General features: G+C 36.7%; 2 protein-coding genes and 1 non-coding gene across 3 annotated transcripts in view; 1 reads left to right on the top strand and 2 right to left on the bottom strand.

Annotated features, from left to right (window-relative positions):
* Positions 1-14,838, bottom strand: part of NCAPG (non-SMC condensin I complex subunit G) — a 46,686-nt gene extending 31,848 nt beyond the window's left edge. Inside the window, exons 1-9 of the mRNA XM_049630366.1 lie at positions 14,655-14,838; positions 13,264-13,467; positions 12,555-12,783; positions 9,736-9,881; positions 9,395-9,479; positions 8,167-8,359; positions 7,328-7,477; positions 2,820-2,960; positions 1,721-1,844 (exon numbers count right to left, since the gene is read on the bottom strand). Coding sequence (XP_049486323.1) covers positions 1,721-1,844; positions 2,820-2,960; positions 7,328-7,477; positions 8,167-8,359; positions 9,395-9,479; positions 9,736-9,881; positions 12,555-12,783; positions 13,264-13,467; positions 14,655-14,765 — 1,383 coding nt within the window. The 5' untranslated portion in view covers positions 14,766-14,838. The remainder of the gene's footprint in view (positions 1-1,720; positions 1,845-2,819; positions 2,961-7,327; positions 7,478-8,166; positions 8,360-9,394; positions 9,480-9,735; positions 9,882-12,554; positions 12,784-13,263; positions 13,468-14,654) is intronic.
* LOC125924147 (U6 spliceosomal RNA) lies at positions 3,514-3,614 on the bottom strand. Its single transcript, XR_007458314.1, has one exon. It is a non-coding gene; the product is annotated as a U6 spliceosomal RNA (small nuclear RNA).
* Positions 14,839-15,050: 212 nt separating the features above from the next.
* On the top strand, positions 15,051-26,556 carry DCAF16 (DDB1 and CUL4 associated factor 16). The gene is made up of 2 exons (XM_049630372.1): positions 15,051-15,199; positions 23,561-26,556. Exon 2 carries the CDS (start codon positions 24,153-24,155, stop codon positions 24,798-24,800), a length of 648 nt encoding a protein of 215 aa, XP_049486329.1. The 5' UTR covers positions 15,051-15,199; positions 23,561-24,152; the 3' UTR covers positions 24,801-26,556.
* Positions 26,557-27,288: the final 732 nt, after the last annotated feature.

Genomic DNA, 27,288 nt, shown 5'->3' with positions numbered 1-27,288 from the left:
TATATGTTCTATATGATAAAATGACACCAAATTTGCTATACATAATTCCAAATAGTATCCACAATCTCCTAAAAAATAGAGCAAAACACACAAGTAAAAATAGCACATATTCTACCTTCTAGACAATTTGGGGGAAAAAATGACCAAACAAATATATCTAACTAAAAGTTCCAAGATTGTAAGAAGGTAAACAGGCACACAGATGTTGAAGATAAATTCTCTCATGTAATACTCAAAAAAAACAAGAAAAATGAGTATAATATCTAATGTTAGGGACCAAAAACTAAAACTTTCTTCCCGTAATCCTCAATTCCCTCTTGCATAAATAATGACAGCATAACTAAAGACTTTTCCTCTCACAGCCACTGGGACACCAGAGTTGGCTGATTTAGGAAAAGGCTACATCCCCAGTGAAGGTACTTAAGGAGATGTGGATAACCACTAACTGGGAATGCTGTATTGTAGAAAGGATTTATGTTTAAGTACGTATAAGGAAGGGTTGGAAAAAGCCAACCTCCGAATTAACTTGCAACTCAGAGAGTACATGAATTTATGAAAAACACTGACAGAGCTGTCTTTTTTGACTATCTCGAGAAAATACTTGGCAATATTATAATAGATAACATTTATCTCTGTATTTACCAAGCACTTCATGAACATTATTTCATTGAACAAGAAAAGGTAGGTTTTATTGCTATTCTCATTCTGTACAAGAGTAAATTCAGTAACGTGCTCAAAGTCACAAAGCCAGAAAGTACCAGAAGGGATTTGAACCTAGGTATGGATAACTTGAGCCAGCTCTCAAAACCCCTATGACTAAGGTACATGTGTCACCTCTTCCCTAACCTGCTCTATTTCAAACTGATTCAACAGAATGATGGACTAACAGAAGAAAGGAGAGAATTTTTAAAATGTGCGTGTGGGGCTCAGTCAGCTGAGCATCCAACTTTGGCTTAGGTTATCATCTCACAGTTTGTGAGTTTGAGCCCTGACATCAGGCTCACTGCTATTTGTGTGGAGCCTGCCTCGGATGCTCTGTCCCGCTCTCTCTACTTCTCACCTGCTCACGCTCTCTCTCTCAAAAATAAATTTAAAAGGGGCGCCTGGGTGGCTCAGTCGGTTAAGTGTCCGGCTTCAGCTCAGGTCATGATCTCACAGTCCATGAGTTCCAGCCCCGCGTCGGGCTCTGTGCTGACAGCTCAGAGCCTGGAGCCTGCTGTGGATTCTGTGTCTCCCTCTCTCTCTGCCCCTCCCCTGCTCATGCTCTGTCTCTCTCGGTCTCAAGAATGAATAAAAAACATTAAATAAATAAATAATAAATAAATTTAAAAAACATGTAGGGGTGCCTGGGTGTGATTCAGTCGGTTAAGTGTCTGCCTCTTGATTTCAGCTCAGATCATGATCTCATAGGTTGTGATTTGAAACCTCACATTAGGCTCCACACTGACAGTGCAGAGCCTGCTTGGGATTCTTGCCTCCCTCTCTCTCTGCCCTGCCCCACTTGTTCTCTTTCTCAAAATAAATACATAAGCTTTAAAAATAAATAAAAAGTGTGTGTGGGAGAAAGACTCAGTTTTAAGAAGTTTAAAAACTTAACAGAAAAGACTAAAACAAAAAGCAATTAAAGACAAAAAAGCAAAAACTACTGAAAACAATACAATCCTAAATATCATTAGCCAAAACCTCTTAACCTTTACCAGCAGTGAAGATAATTACTTACAATTTGTGTTCTCTTATTATCATCTGTAACAATGCAGAGCAATCTCTCAACAAGAAAAGAAAGTAGGGATATTGGGGTTGTGGGCAGAGTAAGAGTCTCCTGTAAAATAGCCAGTAGTCGTTTCCTGCATTCAAAAAGAAATATTTTAATTTAAACATGACCTTAGAAACACATTTTATCTGTAACATTTCACTTATCCTGCAGACTTAATTACATTTGTCTCAGTTCTTTTTTAATCACTATAAATACAAAAATGTGTACAGACTTTAGGTCAAAAATTCATGTCCTGCAAAAAAATAATATTTATAAATGATCCTACAATCTTTCATAAATCAACATGATGAAATGACAAAATATCAGAAGTGAATCAAATCTTTAGATAGATTACTAATCCTGCCTGTTATAAATATTTTTAAGCAAAACCTGCAATTTTATTTATTCTGAAAAAAACTGAATGAGGAACTTGTACTTTCCATATATATGAACAAAATGGATACGAGCTGTACAGGTCCACCTATATGCATATTTTTGCCCATAAATACAGTACAGTACAATTCCATAAATACAATATAGTACTGTATTTTCTCTTAAGATTTTAATTTTTTTCTCTAGCTTCCTTTATTATAAGAATATGGTATATAACAGAAAACACATGTTAATCAACTGTTGATGTCGATTTTTATGTTTATGCTTATTGGTAAGGCTTTCAGTCAAGAGACTGTTAATAATTAGGTTTTTTATGAGTCAAAAGTTATACATGGATTTCTGACTCCATGGGGGGGGATGAGGGATCAGTGCCCTTACCCCCTCCCTCTGTCACTCAAGAGTTAATCATATATACATATATGCATATATATGTATGGATATATGCATGTATACATACACATACATGTGTGTATTCACACATACACACAGAGAGGGAGGAAGAGAAACGGTGTATTTTCCTGTTATATGTTATATGTATAAGAGGAAAGAAAAAACTCTTTATTAGCACTTTAGAAAGGTAGTTTAAATACATTTAATCACGCTGTAACAGACTGTATTTCAATATAGGATATTAGAAGAGCAAATTAGGACTAGGGCTAATATTTAGACATACCTTCCTCCTTCTTCACTTGTATCCAAAGATTTGATAATTAGAATCAATTGTTGACCTATAAACTCTTTTGACATCAAATTTCCAATATAGGAAAAATCACTTTTCTTCTCATCTTTAACAACTGGAATACTCTGAATATAACTAAAACAAGTAGAATAAAATGTAAAATCTGTTAAGAAAACATTAAACAGCTCCCCGTGAAGTCAGAAAGAATCTTTTTCAGTTCATTAGTCCAAATATATATGGATGCTTATAACACATTATACTAATTCGGCTTCAAGAGTAAACTCTATGCTATTGTTACAAATTTTCACAAACTTATAGGCTTGCATCAAAAATATATTCCTTAAGTACATGAAATATATTATGTTATATATTATATATAATAATGTTATACATATTATATCATATTATATTGTATTATATGAAAATGTTTTAATTAAAGATTCAAATTTCTTACGGGGAACTTTCAAAAAGCAGTATTTATGTCTCTCAAGTTGGTAACGTTATTTCAGTCACCAGTATTCTCAGTTATAAAGTTCTGCATCCCTTTAACAAAACACAATTTTTCATAAAGAGCACGTCTTCTCTCATCATCCCTAAGTGACCATTACTCTTTTGTTTAAAAAAATAGTAATAATCAATGCTAATTACACGAGTAATCCATGAATATAATGACGTTTTAAAAAATCAGAAAAATATAGATAGCTTCATGAATTTGTATTTTCCTTGCTTAGGGGCCCTACTAACATCTGTATTGTTCTTATTTTAGTGTAGATACTCCTAAATAAGCACCATCAACTACCCTTTTATCCTTACCATCACTACCCAAATTAATGCTTACCCTCATCTAGATTATATTCAACAGCCTACCAGAAGGTTTCCCTATCTTGTGTGAACAAAAAAAGCTACTTAAAGGCAGAATTAGGGGCACCTGGGTGGCTCAGTTGGTTGAGCATCTGACTTCAGCTCAGGTCATGATCTCATGGTTCATCAGTTCAAACCCCGAGTTGGGCTCTGTACTGACAGCTCAGAGCCTGGAGGCTGCTTTAAATTCTGTGTCTCCCTCTCTCTCTGCCCCTCCCCTGCTTGCATTCTCTCTCTCTCTCTCTCTCTCTCTCAAAAATAAATAAACATTAAAAAAAATTGTTTTAAGACAGATTTAAGAATTTAAGCTTAGACAATTAGGTACCTTTAGGTTGGAAAGTAATATGAAAAACAACAATCCTGATGAAAAATGTCATTTTTAAAATGCCAACAAAAATCAGGGCAACTAGGTAGCTCAGTTGGTTAAGCATACAACTTTTTTTAAAAATTTTTTTTCAATGTTTATTTATTTTTGAGAGACAGGTCGAGAGAGAGAGAGAGAGAGAGAGAGAGAGAGAGGAAGGAGGTGGAGCAGATTGAGAGGGAGACACAGAATCCGAAGCAGGCTCCAGGCTCCGAGCTTTCAGCACAGAGCCTGATGCAGGACTCGAACTCATGAACCGCGATATCATGACCTGAGCCTAAGTCAGACCCTTAACCAACTGAGCCACCCAGGCACCCCAAGCATACAACTCTTGATTGTGGCTCAGGTCATGATCTCACAGTTGTAAGATCCAGCCCCTCATTGAGCTCTGGGTAGAGCGTGGAGCCTGCTTGGGATTTTCTCTCTCTGCCCTTCCCCCACTCACATGCACACAGGCATGTACTCTTTCAAAATAAATTAATGAACTTAAAAAAAATTAAAAATTGGGGCACCTGTGGCACCTGGGTGGCTCTGTCGGTAGAGCGTCCGACTTCGGCTCAAGTCATGATCTCACAGTTCGTGGGTTTGAGCCCAACGTCGGGTTCTGTGCTGACAGCTCAGAGCCTGGAGCCTGTTTCAGATTCTGTGTCTCCCTCTCTCTGCCCCTCCCCTGTTCATGTTCTCTGTCTCAAAAATAAATACACAGTTTAAAAAAAAAAAAATTTTTTTTTTGTTTTTGTGGGGGCACCTGGGTGAGTCAGTCGGTTAAAGTGTTCAACTTCAGCTCAGGTCATGATTCACAGTTCACAAGTTCAGGCCCCACACCAGGCTCTATGCTGACAGCTCAGAGTCTGGAGCCTGCTTCAGATTCTGTGTCTCCCTTTCTCTCTGCCCCTCCCCTGCTCATGCTCTCTCTCTCACTCTTCTCTCAAAAATAAACTAACAAAAAAAATCCCTGATTTCTTTATGTGAATACGTCAGTTAACAGGAAATTGTTTCATATCAGAATTATGAATCACTAACTCTTCCTGCTACAAAATGTCTGAAATATATTCCTGAGATTATCAGGAAGCAATTTTCCATTTAATTTTGTTTCTGTACCTGAATAAACTAATCCCATCCAGTGATGTTCCTCCAAAAAGAAAACCATTCTATTTCCTAAAGTATTCTTTCATTAGTAATTAAACTACAATTTTTAAAGTTTTCTTCTTTACAAGTGAAAAAACCGAAGTTGATTAAAGTTACCTATTTCAAAATCCACAGATTAAGTGACAAAGGAAATATAAGAATCCCTGACTTCTTAGAGCCAAAAGAACCAAGCTCCTTACCTGTATTTCAGTAAGAATTAATCTGTGAAGCAATCCTTGAGGAGAGGCTCTCCCTGTTATTTATTTATTTCCTAATATTTTCTTTATCTTCTATAAGCATCTATTACTTTTATATCAAGTCATACTGTTAAGCATTGCATCAAACTCCTTAATTTTGGAAACACTGCAACATGGCCCAAACAGCATTATAATGAATACTCTAAATATTAAAGCCTGAAACAACTACTATTGAAACAGTAGATGCACACATATTTTTTTATGATATTACTATGAACTGAGGCTATAAGTTTCCATATTGGGCTCACATTTAAGATATTTACCCTGGATTCAATATTTTGCACACAAATTAAAATGCATTTATAGTTTCGACTCCTGACTTATGTTGAATCATCATTAAGCAAAAGCAGAATACTATATTTATATTCCACACAAAGAGAATTCAGGCTTGTAATTCATATTATATGGAAGAAGCTTTTTAAAAAATGCATCAAAAGCATAAAGTTAAAAACTCTACACACCAAAACCTACCAAAATATACATAACCTTTGGTCCAGCAATTTTACTTCTGGGAATCAACGCCACAAAATCCCAAACATACATAACAATGTATGATTTAACAAAACTTTATCAGTGAAAACTGGAAATCATGTTAAATGTCCATTAACAGAGGAGTAAATCAAATATTGCCTTCATACTATGAAATGGCATCTTGTTAAGAGTGTGATAAATTTATATGTACCAACATATAATGATCTCAGATATAAGTAATTGAGGAAAAATGTATAGTGTGATATCTTAAAAAAAAATCATGCATTTTCATATATGTGCATGTAAATGTAGAGAAAGAGATTTGAATGTATATACCCCAAATTGTTAACTCTAAGATAAATGGAATTGAGGAATTAGAGGGTGATAGAAAAATTCCAGGGGCACCTGGGTGGCTCAGGCACTTAAGTGACCGACTCTTTAGATCTCTGCTCAGGTCATGATCTCATGGTTGTGAGATTGAGCCATGTGACAGGCTACGCACTGAGCCTGGAGCCTGCTTGGGAGTCTGTCTCTCCCTCTCTGTGTCCATCCCACGAATGCTTTCACTCTCTCAAAAGAAATAAACATTTAAAAGAAAAGAACTTCCACATTTTTCTTCTACATATTTCTATATTTGAATTTTGACAAGAATTGCATTCATGTTTTAATGGTATGATTTTAAAATAAAATTAAAAATCAGAATTAATGAAAAAGGTGAATTTTGAAAAAATTTTTTAAAAAACAAAAAGCCAAACAGTGACAGTCTTAATTAATACTAAAACTGGCCTCAAAGGTTCACCCTGTCAGTCAGAAAACTATGGCCTATGCACCAGATACAGCCTGCCGCTTGTTCTTATACAGCGTGCAAGCTAAGAGTTTTACATTTTTAAATGAAAGCTTGTTTATATATGGATGTATACACACACATCTGAAAATACATATGAAAATTACATGAAGTTCAAATTTTAGTGTCTATAAATGTTGACAAAAGTTTTGTCGGAAAACAGTTACAATCATTCATCACATACTCTTTGGCTGCTTTTGTAACACCACACCATAATTTTCATTATGACACAGTATGGCCTACAGACCTAAATATTTACTGTCTGACCCTTAGGAAAGGTTTGCCAACCAATTTCAAGAGTAACACATCATCACCTTTATGTAGAAATGTTCATATTCATACCCTAACAGCTTTAAGGAAATACAGTAAACATGTTGACTTTCTGCTCTTTCAGTATACTGTCCAGTACAGAGTATTCTTCAGAAAGACTCAATGTACATTCCTATTTATCCTTGCCTATCCAAAAAAAAATGGTTCTGAACTGATTCCCAATCCAGCTTTACTTTGACAGAGGGGGATAGAGGACTGAAACATACAGCACCAAAAGTACAATACAAACAAAAGCAAAGAATTTTACCTTAGTAAATACTCTGCATATACTACAGGCTCTGGCAAAATCTGCTCCAAAACTTCTTCACCTTCATCTCCTTTCGATTTCACATATTCACAAAGGACACGCCAATACAAAGCGTTTTCAGGAGTTAATGTTTCCAATGGAATCAGTTTCCTTAATTTAAAAGGGAGAGAATAAGACAAAACATAAGCTTAATATCCAGGCAAAAGTTTGAACTGAGTAGGGGCACCCAGGTAGCTCAAGTCAGTTAAGTGTCCATCTCTTGATTTTGGCTCAGGTCATGACCTCACAGTTCATGAGATCAACCCCCACATTGGGCTCTGCACTGACAGCAAGGAGCCTGCTTTGGATTCTCTCTCCCTTTCTCACTGCCCATCTCCCATTCATACATGCTCTCTCTTGCTCTTTCAAAATAAATAAACTTAAAAAAGAATTTTGAACTGAGTATAAAAAATGGGAAAAGCAGACTTGATTTATAACCAGCATCCTTTCATTGCAAAGTCATTAACTTATTCACACATACACAAATAAAAACATTCAAAGCAAAAGAAAAAAAAAAGAATCAAACATACAATAGGGATGCATGTTGTTGGACTTTCCATGGTAAGCTAATGCAAAAACCAAAGTAACAAAATGAGAAAAAAAAAATGCAGCTAAAGTTGTCTATGCAGATAAAGTAGTGAGCTCTTATACAAAAAGAATAAAAAAGACATCCACCACAGTAAAGAAAACACAAGTGGGGTAGATAAAAAGTACTGATACAATCTGAAGTAATCAGAAAAGGGGACTAATTTTAATTGCAGAAGTTCATCATTATCACATTTCAAATAATGAGTATATACCTGCCATCGTTATTTTTACAGATTTCTGCCAGCTCATTAAGAGGAGTCACTGAAAATAAGGCATTCAGAACAGAGACTGCCACTTCAGAAGAATTTTCCACATCTAACCGATGAAGCAACTCTAATATATTTCCTTCAGTGAAACGTAACCAGCCTTGGAGAAGATGCTTCTGCATTGCTTGTTTTACAGCATCTGTTAAGTCATTTGAAATATAAGTGAACAGAGGCTCCCTCTAGCTTCCATTTCCTATATTTTGTCTGTATTAATCACCTTTTATCATGAGATCAGTGTTGACACAAAATCAGTATTTATAATAAAAATAGACTAAGAGGAAGAACAAGGAAAAATACTGGAGAAGAAAATAAAAGTACAATAATATTGCAAAAGTCACTATGCTGTCCACTTCCAAGTAATAACGGAAAAGTTCAAATCAAATACCCAACTACTATCATAGCCTATAAAAATATCTGCATTCCTTCTCCCCTGAATTCACTGGACTTCAAGTGTTAGTCCTGACATTATGATACCTATTATTTCACCCATTGCCTGACTTCATCTGTTACACGCTTGCTATTTGCAATAGTGAATCACATAAGCATATATCACTGAACAAAATTTATTCTTAGTTTTTAAGTCATCCTCTTAGTCATTAGTCTTCTGACAATGTTTTGAAACTCAAGTTTTCTTGCTACAGCAAAATTAAGCCATCTGAGCCTTCTCATGGGGACTAGAAATTTAACATATATCATTCCTCATCATTCCCATAAGCAGATTCTCTAGTTTTAACAAAGACAAAAAGAATTTTAAAAAGGTAGGAAAATTATACTAGTCTGATAATTCCTAAATTCTGTTTCTACAGCACAGGACACCTTCCTATCAAGATATACACAAAGGGGATAGATGGCACATTTTTAGAATATAGAGAGTTCAAAAAGATATCCTGCACTACATCTGATATAAATTAGCTATACATCCTTAAGATATAGTTTCTTCATCTTTACAGATGTGTTTTACAACACAGGAAAATTAAAACAAATTCTGCTCCTTTAATTACCACGATCTTGAACCTTATGAAATGTTTTCTACATGACATACCAAGCTAAATTTTGACAGACTGAGGCAATGGTAGGCTTACTTCACATAATTAAGGAAACATGTTTTCTAAACCTTGTAAGTCTACTAAACCAAAATCTTCTCAAGTTATGTATTTAAAGAAGTCGATCTTACCTGATCTGTCATTAAGACCTTGTTGAAGAAGCATGACTCTCTGAGCAATGGACATAGCTCTCATATGAACCTTTTCAGCTAAAACCTTAAAAAGATAAGGTGGTCATTAAACTCAACATAGTCTATATATTTTGTAACTAGTAATATCTCCTTCATCTAAGAAAATAACCCATAATTTCTAAAACAAATTAATATCTGGAACACATTTAATGCAATAAGATTTTACCTAAATTACCTATAGTCTCTATCCATAAATATCTCACTGAAGAAATCATTATATGCCAAATATTCTTCAAAAGCATTTTAAGAATATACCTACGCAAGTTATTAGGTTGACTTACTTGATAAGCCAGCTTTCTCACAGCTTCCTTCACATCCTTGGTGCGCCCTACAATTTTTGGTAAAGTTTTTGCTGATGGTGCAATACATGATAACACTGCCCGCCTAACTTCTGGATTTGAATCATTTTCAATCAAAGTAGCATATGCTAAAAAAAGAGCAATACATTTTAGTACATTAAAGAAATATTTAACAAGTCATAAGATAGCCCACATTTTGATATTTAACAATATCCTTAAAATGATATTCACTTTTTTTGGTCTTACACATTTAATTTTACCTGAAGATTTTTTTCTGCCAACTTGCCTAAAAAAAAAAAAAAAAAAAAAAAAAACAGAATAAGAGAAGCACCTGGGTGGTTCAGTCAACTGAGCATCTGACTCTTGATTTTGGCTCAGGTCACGATCTCACAGCTGGTTAGTTGGAGCCACACACTGCACTGGCAGGGCAGAGCCTGCTTGGGATTCTCTCTCCTGTTTCTCTGACCCTCCCTCTCTCTCCAAATAAACTTTTAAAAAGAATAGAATAAGAAATTTGTCAAAGGACTAGGCACATAGGCTAAAACTGAAAACAAAGAGCCCTAAAGATCATGGAAAAATTTATCATTAAGATTATGTCTTCGCCACTCTTCAAGATTTAGAAGAAAGTCTAGTATTGCAGGCAGTTTATTTTAAACTAATAATGCTTTTTAAAGGGCTAATTATTTTGATTTTTAATGAGTCCTAAAGAAGTTACTTCTGATTTTGCTCACTGAAACAAAATCCATTTCCTGTATTTAAGTATTTATTCACCTCTACTTCTCAAATTTTCCCCATCTTTATTATTAAGTACATGTTGGCTACTAAACATATATTTTATACAATACTATGTGTACCATTTAACACCAAAAATATTAACTATCATTAGTTATCAAAATTGATTATAAAGCTAGTAAGAGGGACAAAGACAAAAGTGAAAAAGGTCCCATAATGTAGCCAGACCTATATAGAAAAGTGGAATATGACTATCTTTATGAGCCCAGAAGTAGGGAATAATTTCTTAAATGTAAGAAAATGCAAATCAAAAGAAAAAAAAAGTGCAAATCATAATAAAGGCAGAGACCGAGTAATGTTGACATTAGGAATTTCTGTCCAACAAGACGTCCCAACGAGAGTGAAACAAAGAGCCATCTAAAGTTGAAAGAGATCAACAATTCATATAAGCCAAAAATTTCTTTCCAAAATATATAAAGAATTCCAGTAAATCAATAAGACAAACCAACAGGAAAAAATGAGAACACATTGACATTATATAGAAGAAATGTAACTGTTAAATAAATGAAAAGATGCATAAAAAGGATATATATATCATACACACAACTGGATTAAAAAAAATTATTAAATCTGACAATATCAAACACTGGAGAGAATATGGATCAACGAATGCTTTTATTCACTGTTACTGGGAATATTAATTGGTAAACTATTTTGTAGAACAACTGTACCTTATCTGATAAAGTTGAATGCACACATATCCCAACAAGTCCACACTAGGTATATACCCTAGAAACTCTTAAAAAAAAATTTTTTTTAACGTTTATTTATTTTTGAGACAGAGAGAGACAGAGCATGAACGGGGGAGGGTCAGATAGAGGGAGACACAGAATCTGAAACAGGCTCCAGGCTCTGAGCTGTCAGCACAGAGCCCGACGCGGGGCTCGAACTCACGGACCACGAGATCATGACCTGAGCCGAAGTCAGCCGCTTAACCGACTGAGCCACCCAGGCGCCCCCCCTAGAAACTCTTTAACCTGTGTACCAGAAGCCAGGTATAAGGAAGTTCATAGCAACAACATTACTTTTTCAGAGCAAAATAACTGGAAACTAGAAGGTCTATCAATATTAGAAATAATAAACCATGTTACATTTATACAACACAATGCTATAAAACAGTAAATAAGGGGCACCTGGGTGGCTCAGTCAGTTAAGCATCTGACTTCGGGTCATGATCTCACTGTTCAGTTTGTTAGTTCGAACCCCACATCGGGGTTTCTGTTGTCAGCACAAAGCTCACTTGGGATCTTCTGTCTCTCTCTCACTCTCTGCTCCTTCCCCGTTCCCACTATCTCTCTCTCAAAAATAAACATTTTAAAAAATTTAAAAAAACAAAACAGTAAATAAATATTATCAACACGGATGAATGTTACAATTATAAATAATTGTTGAAAGCAGAAAAATATGATTCACATAGCATACAAAATGATAGGCAAAACTTTTTAGAGATACACACAAATGCTGTTTAAACACAAAGGCAAAAGAATAATTAACACAAAATTCAGGGTAATCATGAACTGTGAGGGCAAGTGATGTAATTGGGGTGGGATGTAAAACAGGCTTCAAAGGTACTGATGATTCTATTTTATTTTAACGTTTATTTATTTTTGAGAGAGAGAGAGAGAGAGAGAATGCGACCAGGGGAGGGGCACAGAGACACAGAATCCAAAACAGGCTCCAGGCTCTGAGCTGTCAGTACAGAGCCCAACACGGAGTTCCAACTCATGAACCATGACATCGTGACCTGAGCCAAAGTCAGACACTTAACCGACTGAGCCACCCAGGTGCCTTGAGGCTCTATTTTTTTAAGCTGGGTGGTAGCTACTTGGGTATTTTTAAAAGTCATATATTTATACATATACATATAAAACCTATACTTTTCCATAGAGAGAAAGAGAGAGCCAGGGAGAGAATATATTCAAAAATAAAACAAAAAACAAAAAACCCTCTCTAATGAGAATTTAACAAAGTCAAGGAAACTGAAAAGGAATTTAGGAGGCTACACATACCTTTAACCACTGGACACTCATCATCTTTGGGATCCTGAAGTCGTGAAAGAGCCAGAACTGCCTGTATCCTCACATTTGGAATTTTATCTTTCAATCTAATAAGCATGGCTTCATTAATTTTATCAAACAAATCATCATCAATCTGGGCATTTTCTGGCATACTTCCCAAGAGCTTGTTTATGAGCTGGCATGCTCTAAATCTAACTGCATTGCTGTTTGCTTCATGAGACTGAAACGGAAACAAATCAAAATTTATTTACAATCACATAGCATTTGAATTCTATAGGTTTAGAGTACAAAAAGTTACCAAATCCATTACCTGCAGAGAAACAAGATTACCTTGATCCCTATGTATACTAAACATACATGACATCAAGTCCCACAATATACACAGCTCAAAGTAAGTATAAGCTCAACTACAAGAGCATACTTCTGTTGTAGGAATTCTTACTTCTAAAATAGCTCATTTAAAACAAATGACGTGAGAACTGGCTCACAGAGGCCATTAAAAATTTAATGCTGGAATTACTTTAAGTCCACTTTTTAATCCTAATGACAGTTCTCATATTTCCTACAAAAGGCAGACTCATTCAGACATTTTCTCAGTTACGAAATATTTCACTCTCTAACACATACAAACGTCCATGGATGGCCCTTTTAATATTGCAAAATTTTCTACAATGCTTCCCCAAAGTTCTAGTTTTCATACCTTTAAAAGAAAGGTAAACAAATAATTTAAAATGCCATGATCTTCCTCTTCCTCATCATCTTCCGTATCTGACTGGTGAAATGAAGTAACAAACTTTGCTGCAAATTCTATTACTCTCTCCACGGCTGGCTCACGTTTATAGACCACCATAGCATACTTAAGGTAATGAACAAACTCCTCATGAAAAATGGTCTTATCATCCATCTGAAAGGCAAAAAGAAACCCTTCACAAACTGCATTGATATAATCCCTTTTTCCCAAGAGTACCCTAAGACTGCTGAAAGCACTACTCATAATTACTCACACTAAAATCATTATTTAGTAAACTCTCAGGTGAGTTTCCAAACTGTTGAAGGAAAAATATTTGCACAAATTTCTCTCCAGAGCAATTTACTTCTCCAAGGAAGAAAACAAACATGAATTTTGACAGTGAAAGGATTCCTTTCATTTTTTTTTTTTTTAAATACCCTTGGGGGTGCCTGGGTGGCTCAGTCGGTTGAGTGACCGACTTCAACTCAGGTCATGATCTCGCGGTCTGTGAGTTCGAGACCCGCGTCGGGCTCTGTGCTGACAGCTCAGAGCCTGGAGCCTGCTTCTGATTCTACGTCTCCCTCTCTCTCTGCCCCTCCCCCGCTCATGCTCTGTCTCTGTCTCAGAAATAAACTTAAAAAAAAAAAATTTTTTTAATTAAAAAAAAAATACCCTTGAATCCTCAATATGCCTGGGTGCCAGTTTAGTTTAAAAAAAAAAAAAAAAGAGCTTCTTCCTGAAACAACCCAAAATCAACAGTGGCTTTCTTATTTTACCACAGTTAGCCTTCCTTTTCCACGGCAATTTCCTTTTAATATAACTTTCACATCCTATCTCACTCATATCCTTAAGCCCGATTATTCTGACAATTTTTCTTGGACCTCAAGATAATTTCTTTTCCCAAAATTCACTGTCCTATTCTCAGGGTACCACCTAAAACAGTATTTACATAAATAGGAAGAGCCAGGTACTAAGGGTTAATTTGTTATTTGGTGAGTCAACTCAATTTAACTGTGATTAATTTGACCGACGGTCGGCCTTCCCGAGGTGGGCGGTGACCTGAGGGACAACCACCCACGAACCACGTTCGGGATCTACTAAGCGGCCCAGCACTTGGCGCCGGGCCGCTTCGGTGATCGTAAACGTCGCTCTCCAAATTCACAAAGAATTAGCGGTCCGCGCCGGAGGCCGCAGGGAAGAGGGGCTGCGCGGACGACCTCGGGGAGGTCTCCAGACCTTTCCGAACTGGGTGCGGAAGGTTAAGAAGATTGGAATCCGGGGGGCCACCCACAGAAGACCCCTTTGGGAGGCTGGTCCCGGGAGCGCAGGGGGACGGCGGCCGAGGCTGGGGCCGCGCTTACCGTGCAGTAGGTGCGGCTCAGCGCCACCACGAGCTTCGCCTGGTTCTGGTGCGGCTGCTGCGCCAACTGAAAGGCCTCCTTAACCGACAGCAGCTTCTTCTCCGCCCCCATGGCGCCGTGACTTGGCTGGGACGAGCCTCGTCCGCGCAGGGGTACAGCGGGCCCCACCGACCGCAGGACAAAACTCCAAAGTTGCCTCAGGCTCGGATCAGCCGCCAGCTAAGCACCCAGGGTGGGGTTACCGCCAGAGCGTTCAAAAAACTCCCGCGGGAGAAGCAAATACCGCGAGACTGCCGCGAGAGCGGGAAGAGATGGCTCCACCTTCCTCAATTACGGCAGTTTGGACGCATGCGCTTAGAATCGCTGCAGCGGGTCTTCGAGAGGGAAGTGGCGTTTGTAAGAGGAGGGGGCGTTGGCCCGCCCGGAAGTGAAATCGGCCGCTCGCCGAACAGAGATGCGACTGTCGGGGCAGAGCTGGTGGTGCTAGGCCTAGCCGGGTCGTGCAGCTGTGCGTGGGGCGAAAAAGAAGAAAGGATCCTCCATGGGTGAGAACAGGGAATCTGCTGCGGGGAAGATTTCCTTCTCCGGCTAAAGGGGAGCAGGGGATCCCAGGTGTAAGGGTTCTTTTGGAGATCTGTCGAGAAGGGCGTGCTGGAAGCTGAGCTGCGGCCGGGTTTCCATTGAGAAAGCAGACGTTCTTGTTCCGCAGAGGGGGCGTTACGTGGTGCCCTGATGGAAGCGGGCCTGGGTCATTTTAACCCTTAGGTAGCTGGCGGAGGGTCTGCAAGAAGTACGCAGTTTGGGAAGAGCTGCGGAGAGAGGCACGATTTAATTTGGATCCAGCTTATTCCAGCTTTCGAGGCCTGTTTTACAAAGATGCGTAACAGCGATGTATTCAACCAAGAACACAGGGGATGGTGTTTAGGGTAGTGGTAGCGATAAATTTGCAGTGCCTTCGAGCAGGAATTGACTCTTTAAACTAAAAAAAAAAAGGGGGGGGGCGCCTGGATGCCTCAGTCGGTTAAGCGTCTGACTTCAGCTCAGGTCATGATCTTCACAGTCTGTGGGATCGAGCTCCCCTCCCCCCCATCGGTCTCTGTGCCGACAGCTCAGAGCCTGGAGCCTGCTTCAAATTGTGTGTGTGTCTCTCTCTCTGCCCTTACCCCCCCCCTCTCTCAAAAATAAACATTGAAAAAATTAATGGAAAAAAAAGAGGGGGATTATATCAGACAAAAACAAACATCTCAGTACACACAGCCAGCTAAGATAAAAAAGATTACAAAGTCACCTGTATACCTTTTTCCTATTGAATTACATTCTCTCTACAGCATTAACGGCTTTTCTGAACTTTATATATTGAAGGCATATGAATAAGTCTCTGAATAAATATACTGTATTATTTTTATGTTCTAACATTATATAATCATTTGCCAAAAAAAAAAAAAATCCTTTGCACCTTGCTTTTTTTTTCGGTTAGTATTGTTTTTGAGGTTTATTCATATGAATACTTTCATAATGATAACTTATACCTTATGGACCCTTATGTGCCAGACACTGTTCTAAGCACTTTACTAAGTTCAATCCTCACAAACAACCCCTATAAGGTAACTTCTAGCTCCTTTTAAGGTAAGGAAACCAAGGCACAGACAGGTTGCTGCAGTATTCTTTTGTATGAATATGTGATAATTTATTCATCCATTCTCTTTATATTATACATACAACACTATAGGTATTCAAATGCCAGTTTAAGTAATGAATATGGTAGTATTGGGTTGCCTATAATTTCAAAATTATCAAGAGGTCTATTATTGAAAAGGCAAGAAGGATGAGTGTTTTAGGTTAATCAGCTAGAGCAAAAGCAGAGGCCCATGAATTCATGGACACACTGCTAACATAATCTAACTATAGCTAAAAGTATAGAATGCCTGGAAAGCTGTGGAGAGAGAAACCCAGAAAGGGCATTAATTTTTTAGCCAGGTATAACCAAAATATCATTTCAACATGTAATCAACAGATTATTAATGGAATGATTTACCTTCTCTTATTTCCCTACTAAGTCTTTGAAATTCGGTATTATTTTACATTAGCCACAGGAGTGCTCTGTAGACACATGGGGCCAGTGACTACAGTATTGGACCGTGTGGAACTATGCTCTTATTTGAGAACCACTGCATATGCCATTTGTTTTTCATGTAAAATTGGTAAACTAAAAATTATAACAAGTATTTGGAGACATTTTTCTATTTTTTAGCCTTTAATTGCTCAATTTTCTTTATACTTTGGATGCTTGCTACCTTTATTACTCTAACTGTGAGGTTTCTAACAGTATTATTTCCTCTACTGTATTTTACTTGGTAATCGACAAATGAGGGATGAATTCCTATCATGTTGTCGGATACTGAAAGATGAGGCATCTGGCCGCCAGAGGTCAGCCTGTTTTGATTAGCTATTTTTTTTTTTTTTTAGGATTAACATGTAACATGTTTTTGTTTAGTATTTTTAGAACATTATATCAGAAAAAGAGAAAAAGACACATTATGAAGTGAAGAAGCATCCTTTGTAATGGAAGAAAATATTTGCAAACTATATATCCCGTGAGAGGTTAAAATCCAACATATATAAGAAACGCCAACAACTCAATAGCAAAAAAACAACCCAATTAAATGAGCAAAGGACCTGAATAGACATTTTCCACAGAAGACATACAGCCAACAGGTATATGAAGAGATGCTCAACATCATTGATGGTCAGAGAAATGCAAATCAAAACCTCAATGAGATACCACCTCACAACTGTTAGAATGACTATTATCAAAAAATCAAAAGATAACAAGTGTTAGTTAGGATATAGAGAAAAGAGAACCCTTATACATGTTGGTGGGAATGTAAATTGATATGGCCATTATAGAAAACAGTCAAGATTCCTCAAAAAATTAAAACTAGAAATAACCTTGTGATCCAGCAATCCTGCTTCTGAGTATATATGTAAAGGAAATGAAGTCACTATCTCAAAGATATATCTGCAGTACTGTGTTTATTTCAGTGTTAGTCACAGTAGCCAAGATAGGGAAACAACAGTTAGTGTCCATAATGGATTAATGGATAAAGATGTACTTTACATATAATGGAATACTCTTCAGTCTTAAAGAGGAAGGAAGTCCTGGGGCACCTGGGTGGCTCAGTCGGTTGAGTGTCTGACTTTGGCTCAGGTCATGACCTCTCAGTCTGTGAGTTCGAGCCCCTCATCGGGCTCTGTGCTGACAGCTCAGAGCCTGGAGTCTTCTTTGGATTCTGTGTCTCCCTCTCTGTCTGCTTCTCTCCTCCTCACACTGTCTCTCTCTCAAAATAATAAATACATTTTTTAAAAAAAGAAAGGAAATCCTGCAGTTTGCTATACCATGGGTCAGCCTGGAGGATATTCTAAGTGAAATAAGCCAGACACAGAAAGGCAAATACTGTATAATCCTACTTATATGTGGAATCTAAAAAAGTTGAACTCATAGTAACAGAGTAGAATGGAAGTTACCGGTGGCTTGTGGGGTGGAGGAGATTGGGGGATGTTGGACAGAATACAAAACCTTGAGTTACAAATTTTGGAGACCTAATGTATAGTATAGCGACTGTTGTTAATGTATGTATACTTGAAATTTGCTGAGAGTAGATCTCAAGTGTAGATCTCAAGTGTTCTTTCAGCACACAAGAAAATGGTAACTGGGCTACAGATGTTAATTAGCTTGTTTGTGGTAATCATTTCACAGTATATACATATATCAAAACATCACATTGTACATGGTAAATATATACAACTTGTCAATCATACCTCAATAAAGCTGGTAAAAAAAGATGCTGTGTTAAACATCATAGTATCACTGCCTTAAAGCTTACTGTTTCTTGACTGTGGGGAAAATGAACAAGTAATAGCAACTATGGGAATTTCTTCCTATCCTTGGTAAACTTAGTTCAGTTGAAGAGGAAATAACAAAACTAAAGACTTTGTAAGGTAAGGCTATTTAGTTCTGAAATCATGGTAAAAATCATTCTTTAAAGGCAAATTATACATGGGAGCATACAGAATAGGTTAATTCAGTTTTGATGCTGGAAAATTATGCACATGGAATGTAAAGGAGTAACAGTGGTAGATTCACTCTAGAATTTATATATGCCCCCAAAGAGACTTTCTTATTTCTGCTAAAAAAAGTGGAGTGGGCCATTTACAGAATGCTTTGAGTAACACAATAAATGATGTATAGCCAATTAATAATCTTGCAGATGGAATCTAGTTGAAATGAAAATAGTAAAAATGTAGGAGGACAGGAGAATTAAAAGCCAACAGCTTCTGTCTCAATTAATAAACTAAAGACTTAGAGTATGTTTTGAGTTTTCTTTTGCTTTTCACATTGAACTGGGTAATAATATAAACTTAAAAGTATTTGCATTCATTTTTCTTCTTGAAGTTATAAGCAGTTCCTTTATATTGCTTTAGTAGCATCATCTGTTGATCCTGCTTAAAAAAAAAAAAAAAAAATTGTTTCGTTTGACTTTGTGCAACATACTACCAAATCACCCGAATATAATTTGGGAATTTTTGTCTCCCTAGAATAAATACAGAACATGCTTGTATAGTTACTTATAGCAGACCTTTGTCATTCTCTCATTTTCTTTCAAAAAACTTACTAAGCTATATGTGTCAGACATTTTGTGCAACAGAGTTAAATAAGAATATGCAGAAGCCAGAGAAATGTCCTTTAGAGGAATACTATTGACATGAAGCAATACCCTCTGACCTTACTAGCACAACTCAATGTGTTTTTGAAAGTAGAGATGTTTACTAACTCATTTTGGAAATCACTCCTATAGAATGGGCATAAGTGGGATATTAATATTTTGCTTTCCACTGTTTTCATTTAGAGTTAATGCCTTTAGTATATTCATGTGGCTATGTATACTTCTAGTGTCCTTTCACCACATTTTGCTTATCCACTCCCAATGATGGAAACCTAGAAGCTTCCGAATATATGTTGGTCTTACGGAGAATATCTTTACTATATATACATAAGAGTAGAATTGCTGGATCATGAGATGTGCAAATAGTTTGCCTAATACTGCTGCCAAATTTCTCGAGAAAAATTACCCCAGACCGTAATATCACCAGCAGTACTGGTTCCTACAGGGGCTATTCCTTTAGTTTCCTCACTAACAGTTGGCATTGTCTCCAGCTTCTAATTTTTACCAAATAGAGTAAAGTGATAACCCTTTATTCATCATATGGCTAATGGCCTGTTGATTTTCTCTTCTGTAAATTGAATATTTTTGTTTTAGCCATTTCTTTATGGAGGTTGCTACCTTTTTGTTGTGGATTTGTAGTTCACTTAGTTCTTGATATCTTCAGTTCAATCCAGAAATAATTTTGATGTGATACTGAATTCATCATTTTTTGCTCTTGTGCTTTATGTTTTTTTATTTAAAAGTCCCCCTGTCCCCAAGTCACAATACTTTATATTCAGGTATTATATTCTATTAACTATATAGTTTTAGCATTCTCATTTTGGCCTTTCATCCAACATGAGTCCTCCTTTGTATGTGGCATTATGTAGGTATACATTTGATTTTTCTTCATGTAATGGGCCAGCTTTACCAATATTGTGTACTAAATGTATCATTCCCCATTGATTTATATGCTAACTTTATTTTGCACTGCATTCTAAAACTTTATATGGCTGTGTTTCTCAATTTTGTTCTGTTACGTTGGACTGTTTGTCCAGTACACTAACTCCACCCTATTTTAAACTCTGTAACTTTCATAGTATGTGTTAATATCTTGTAGGCCAAGAGCCCCTCTACTCTTCTGTTTAAATAGTTGGTTTGGCAAGATGTGGAATTTTACTCTTTCCGTATTAGGATTGTATAAATCAATTTGGAAAAAGTTTTTATAATATTCATCTGTTCCATCCAAGATTTTTAAATCCTCTTCTGTCCTTTATTAGAATTCTACATTCTTCATAGAGGTCTTATATATATCATTAAGTAGTTCCTAGATCCTTGATAGGTTTGGTGTTGTTGGGTTTTTTTCTCATTATGAAAGATAGATATCTTTAACTTTTTTTTTTTTTTTTTTTTTTTAGTTAGTATTGCATGTGTAGGAGGTAAAAGTGACTGGGTTTAAATCCAGACTGCCATTTAGTAGAGGTTTGACCTTGGGACATTTGCAGTTCCTAGAATAGTACCTGGTAAATAGTAAGCACTATATAAATAATGAATATCCATAGATTTGTCTCAGATCCAGAAACCTTGTTGAGCCCTTTTATTAGCTCTAATCATTTATATGTTAGGGTTTTTTTTAATTACATGACCATATCATTCGTAAATTGTTACATCTCTTTTCTTCCATTTCTTACACTTGTCATTATTTTTTTGTAACATCGATTAAGACTTTTGGTACTATATCAGCCAGTATCAGTCATCATGACCATCCTTATCTGATTTCATTTTTAGAGGGAATATATCTAAAGTTTCTCATTTAGGTTATATTTGCTAAAAATTTTTGGTAGGTAACTTAGGTACGAAGTTGAGAAAGTAGCTTTTCTTCCTGGTTTGGTTAAGAGTATTTTGTTACGTTTTTGAAGGAACTAAGAAAGGCTAAATATCCACAGTTGACAAAATTATCAGCCTTTTTGGTTTTTTGCTTCATTTTATTATCATGGTGACATATATTTGTACATTTTCTGAAGTTGCGGTATTCCTCCTTTCCCTGGGATAAGCTCTACATGATAGCATATTATTTTTTTTTTCCTTTAATCTGTTAGATTTTGTTAGGTAATATTTGGAATTTATGCAAGTGAAATGAGACTGTATTTTTTTATTTGGCTCATCTTTAGATTTAGAGTTGATATTTTATTAAAATCTTCCTAAAAGGAGTTTGTCAGTTTATATGCTTTTTTTCTTTTTTTCTAAAACAATTCATATTAAACAGGTATTAATTTCCTTGGAAGTTTAGTGGAACTCACTTTACAAAACCATATGGTCCCACTGCTTTTAAAAAGAGGTTGGGGCCTTTTTGTTTTGTTTTGTTTTATTTTGTTTTTTAACATTTAGTTATCTGTTCTATTCAAGTTATCTATTTCTTCCTATATGAATTTTAGTAGTTTCTTCCAGAATTCAGCCATTTCATCTAGATTTTCACATTTAGTATGTATTTGTCATTTTTAAAATTTTTTAAACTTTTATTTTTAAGTCTCTTGATAAGTTTCACTAGTTTCATTTTTCTTACTCATATTTTCAAAAAACCATCTTTTAGTTTTATCAGTCTTCTCTTCTCATATGCTGTTTCATTTCTGACTTTATTTCCTTCTTGCTTATTTTGCTCTTGCTCTTTTCCATTATTTTGAATTGAATGCTTAACTTGTAGGTGTTTAAACTTCCTATTCCCATCATTGTATTCAAAGCTATAATTTTTTTTTTTTTTTTTTTTTAAGGGAGAGAGAGAGAGAACAGAAGTAGGTGAGGGGCAGAGGAAGAGAGAACCTCAAGCAGGCTCCACACCCAGTGCAGAGCCTGATGTGGGGCTCGATCTCACAACTGTGAGTTCATGACCTGAGCTGAAATCAAGAGTCAGTCAGTCGCTTATCCTACTGAGCCACCCAAGGTGCCCCTAAAGCTATAACTTTCTTTTGGGTACTGATTTGGCCATGTCCCACAATTTTGCCTTGTGTGGTTTATATCAGTCAATTTTAATATTTAATATCTTTTGTAATTTCCATTTTAACCCATGAGGTATTTAGCTTCCTAACATAGGATTCCTTTTAACTGACCTTTAATATCTACTTTACTGCATTTTGGTCAGAGAATTTAGTCTGTATGAAATTGACCCTTTGGAATCTAGTTACACTTTTAAACCTAACACATGATCTATTTTCATGTGTGTGTATGTGCACTCTCAAGTATCTATTCTGTTTGGTATAGAGTTTTGAATATTTATATAATAATAAAGTATATTAATATTTTGACTTTTTCAGGCTTCTTATATCCCTGCTTGATATTTCCCCCTCAGTTCTATGAGTTGTTACTTAAGAAATTTTGAGGATGTGCTTTCAGGATCATATATACCTCATATATGTTTATGATGAGTACTATATAATTTTCTGCTGTTCCTTTCACTGGTATTAATGTCTATATTTGTCCCTTGTATTTTTTGACTTGAAATCTTTTTTTGATGGGTATTAAGATTGCTATCTCAACTTTATTTTGGTCCACAGTTGCCTGATACATCTTTTTTCATTCTTTTATTTTTTACTTTTCTGTGTCTTTTTGCTTTGAAGTATGTTTTGTTAGTTGCATGTTATTGAATTTTATTTTGTTTTTCTAATCCAGGCTGAATGTCTGTCTTTTTAACTGTGAGTTTTAACATGTTTACATTCATTGTAATTCCTACTATATTAAGATTTACATCTGCCATCTTCTCTCATATCTGTTGAGTGTGGTTATATGACCATAACCTCAGGGGTCCCAGCAAGAATCCTAACGTCTAACAGCTCTGTAACCAAGACAGGTCCCCTAAAACTAATCCCAACAAACCCATCTAAAGGAAAACAGCAACAACAACAGTACCACCGCCTTTTATAGCTCTCTATCTGGAGTTTCGAGTTTGGGGCATAAAGGAACTACTTTTGCGGGAGTAATTTTCTGGGCTAGAACAGCATACTAAAAAATAAACTGACCCAGATATTAACCAATAAATGATTAAAATGACCCCAGGCTCTCCCAATAGAAAAATCTGCCTAAGACTAGGAGATTGAGATGGGAAAGCTCAGTAAACCTTCTTGGTCAGCATCCATGTTCTTAGATACAGTCAATAATATAACCCATTGCTTTCAGACTTTAATATCATTTCTCTAGTCTTCTCATTCACAGGTTAAAGCTACCTTTCCAGATATTTCAACTAAGTCACCAGTTTCCAAGGGCATTTGCCACCTACGGAAAACATCAGATTCGAGTATACCAGATGTCCTTGACAACTCATCCCACCACAAAATTTGCTCCACCAGCGGACAACAAAGGCAACCACTGTGTTTCTTTCCATTACCAAGTAGATATAATATCCCTGCCAACAAGACAGAATACACAAAGTGTCTCCTCGCAGTATCACAACCAGTTGAGACCACGGTAAGAAAGTCAGCTTGCCTGGAGGAAGACCCCTTCTCTTCCTGGGTAGACACAGTTTGAAGGAGAAACTCTGACCTGTGCCACTGGTAAGTGACTTAACACTTTTACACACTGAACTGGTCCTGAGAACTGAGATACCTTCTTTGTAAGTGAAGAATATACAACATAATCTTGAAGAACTGCACAGTGATAGGAGCCAGAGGCATACTGTGTGTGTATAATGGACTGACAAGTTAATCTTGTTGAAGGATTCTTCATCTTTTGTTTCTATTTGATAGTTTTAGTATTTTGCTGGCTTAGATTGTTACCTTTTTCTGGTTTCTTCCTCCGTTCTAATCTAATGGGTCCCAGGAATCCCTCTCCTGACCCCTTATCAGAATCAGAAAGTGAGGAAGAAGAAAACGCTAACTACCTAAATGACAGTTCTGGGCAAGAGTGGGATTCCTCTGAAGAAGACCCTGTGGTGCCCAACCTGACACCTCTTGAGAGTCTTGCCTGGCAGGTTAAGTGCCTTTTAAAATACTCTACAACTTGGAAACCTTTAAATCCTAATTCCTGGTTATATCATGCTAAACTCTTAGATCCAAGCACACCAGTCCATATACTTCGAGAGATAGGTCTAAGACTCTCTCATTGCTCCCACTGTGTACCCAAACTGGAACCAATTCCTGAATGGCCTCCTCTGGCTTCTTGTGGAGTCCCGCCTTTTCAAAAGCCCCTTACAAATCCCAGCCGGCTTTCTAGAGATCATGCCACTCTAAATGGAGCACTGCAATTTGCCACCAAACAGTTAAGCCGAACGTTGAGTAGAGCCACTCCCATACCTGAATACCTAAAACAGATTCCTAATTCATGTGTTTCTGGTTGTTGCTGTGGCTGGTTAACTAAAACAGTTAAGGAAACAACCCGAACTGAACCCATCAATACTACTTACTCCTACACTGACTTCCAAAAGGCAGTTAACAAACTCCTAACTGCATCACTGTAAACGTCCACCATTTGTTCTGATATCTCTCATAGAAAGTCACACACCCGACAGTTGAGACACTAATGCCTTCTCAGCCAAACTATGCCCTGTCCTAATAAGCCCTTAAGCCCTACCAAGTACAGTAGTCCCATAACTCAGCTGCAGAAAATGCATGGTGAGCATCCCCTTTGATAGACCCTGTAGATGAAATGAGAACTTTAGTAGAGAATTAGATAAAAGGGACTGTATGATAAAAATTGACTGTTGTCCACACTCAGTTCTCTCCCCAATTTATTCTTCCTATCTGAATGGACTCTTAACTAGATATCTCATTGCTAATGGGAAGGAAGAAGAGTGAACCCCTACCCCTTTTGTTACCTAACCTTCAGAACAGCCAGTGGGGAAAGTGGGGACTTAGCTATTCCCAATAACACCTTTCTGAGTACACTCTTTTCTAACACTAATTTCTATGAGATAGTTGAATTAAATTGAATACCTAGACAAAAGAAAATGGTGGGGCTATGGATTTACCTCCTGGCTTTTATGTAGATAGTCCTGCACACGGCACCCTTGAGAGTTCCCATTTTGGGGGGAGGGAGTGCAGTTTCAAACCTAGCCCACACTACTTCAGACCAATTATATTACCTGCAATTACAGTATAAACTTTTATATCACAGGCCCCACCAGGCCTAAAAAAATTGTAACTGGGGACTAATCAGACATCTGTTCTGTAGGGAAGATATTTCCTGTATCTTGGCATTCAGACTTTAGCTAAGAGCAGATCACATTTGAAAAGGCCAGGGAAAAGATGAAGAGCATTTATGCTTTCAATATTAACTGCTTGTAAATTAAAATATTTCATCTATATAATGTTCCAGCAGTACTTTATGCGCCGTTTACGTCCATTGCAAATTTTTCTAACTTTAAAGAACTTCACTACTACAGAACATCTCAGCCTAGTAACAGTCTGAAGTTACAGTTTTTTAGCATCATTGTTTTTCTGCATAGATTAGCTTTAGATTTTCTTCTAGCTGAACAAGGAAGAGTATGTACCCTTGTAAATGAATCTTGCTGCATTTAATTAGATGAGTTAAAACCTAGAAATCCTACATAAAAGAAAATGCATGAGACCATTAAATCTTTTCACACACCTACAGTAGAGTGAAACCAGTGTGTGCCCCTGGTTGACTGGGCATCTGAAGGGAATCAGCAAATAGATTGTTAAAAATATATCCTATATCCTCTTTTAGTTTTACTTTTTCCGATTCTCCATAATTAAGTGCTGTATATGATATGGCATCGAAACACTGAAGCATTAATGGAATCACAAATTCTGTACATGTATAGCAACTTTAAGGAGAGAGGAAAATGTCTATAATCCAATGAGTATTTCTACTGAGCCTTAGTTGTCTTAAGGAAAAAGGAGGGAACTGCAGTAGGTAGAAAAACTGTTAGTGGAAAATTACTGAATTGAAAAATATACTGTTAGTGTAACTGAATGTATCAAACTGTCTGTATACATGTTCTGTGAAACTGGGTTTTTAAAATGTTATAAGAACCTGTTTTTTGTTTTTGTTTTGTTTTAAGGGGGAGGTGGGAAGAGGTAGGGAGGTCTGAAAATTAAAAGATATTGATGTTTATGTAACCATAATATGTTCCTTTCCCATGTGTGTACATAAAAGTGCCTTGCTGATGAAGCATTTTTGCTATTCACTCCAAAAGGAAGCCTTTCCCCAGCTTTGCAGCTGAATAAACCAACGGCTTTGTACATGCTGAACCAGAGTATGGTCATTTGTTCTCAACAAATGAAATAGATCCTGCTTTGCTTAAGCCATAATCAACATTCACTAAGTGCTGAATAGAGTCAACTGAATATGTATATACGTATATATACGTGTATATATATATATATGTATATATATACATATATATACATAAACACACACACATATATGTAAATAATATCTGTACAGTGTCTCTGATAGGAGGTGACTTGGCAGCTCTAGAGAACGAAACATACTTGTAAAAGAAAATGTTAACATTCAGTCAAGACCTGAATTTGAACGTGTTTTTTTGTGCATGTTCAGTGATTACAGGTTACACAAAATGGTAAATACCTGAAAAAGCCCAAAGCCTTTACTCTTTTTGTGTGCCATGGACGTGGGCTGTGGGGTCAGGGCTGAGTGTACCACTTTGACACTCTCCCTATGAGGGATTAGGAGAAACAACAAACTTCTGTATTTGTAGAATATTTGTCAAAGGAAACAGGATTTCTAAACCAACAGACATTAATGTTATTTAAAGGTATTCTCTCTCAGTGCAGCTAGGCAGCCTCTTCTTGTTGAAGCAATCCAGGTACCTTGAGCACAGAAGACCATAGTCATGTATTTTTGTTTTTCTAACGTTTATTTATTATTGAGAGACAGAGAGACACAGAGCATGATCAGGGAAGGGGCAGAGAGAGGGGAAGACACAGAATCTGAAGCAGGCTCCAGGCTCCGAGCTGTCA

The sequence above is a fragment of the Panthera uncia genome, chromosome B1, assembly GCF_023721935.1.
Source record: "Panthera uncia isolate 11264 chromosome B1, Puncia_PCG_1.0, whole genome shotgun sequence".
In the NCBI taxonomy this organism is placed as follows: Eukaryota; Metazoa; Chordata; class Mammalia; order Carnivora; family Felidae; genus Panthera; species Panthera uncia.
This window is presented reverse-complemented; position numbering and strand designations above follow the sequence as displayed.

Bases quoted from the DNA above. Each gene is read 5' to 3' on its own strand.
- DCAF16 (XM_049630372.1), top strand. From the start codon at position 24,153: ATGGGTCCCAGGAATCCCTCTCCTGACCCCTTATCAGAATCAGAAAGT.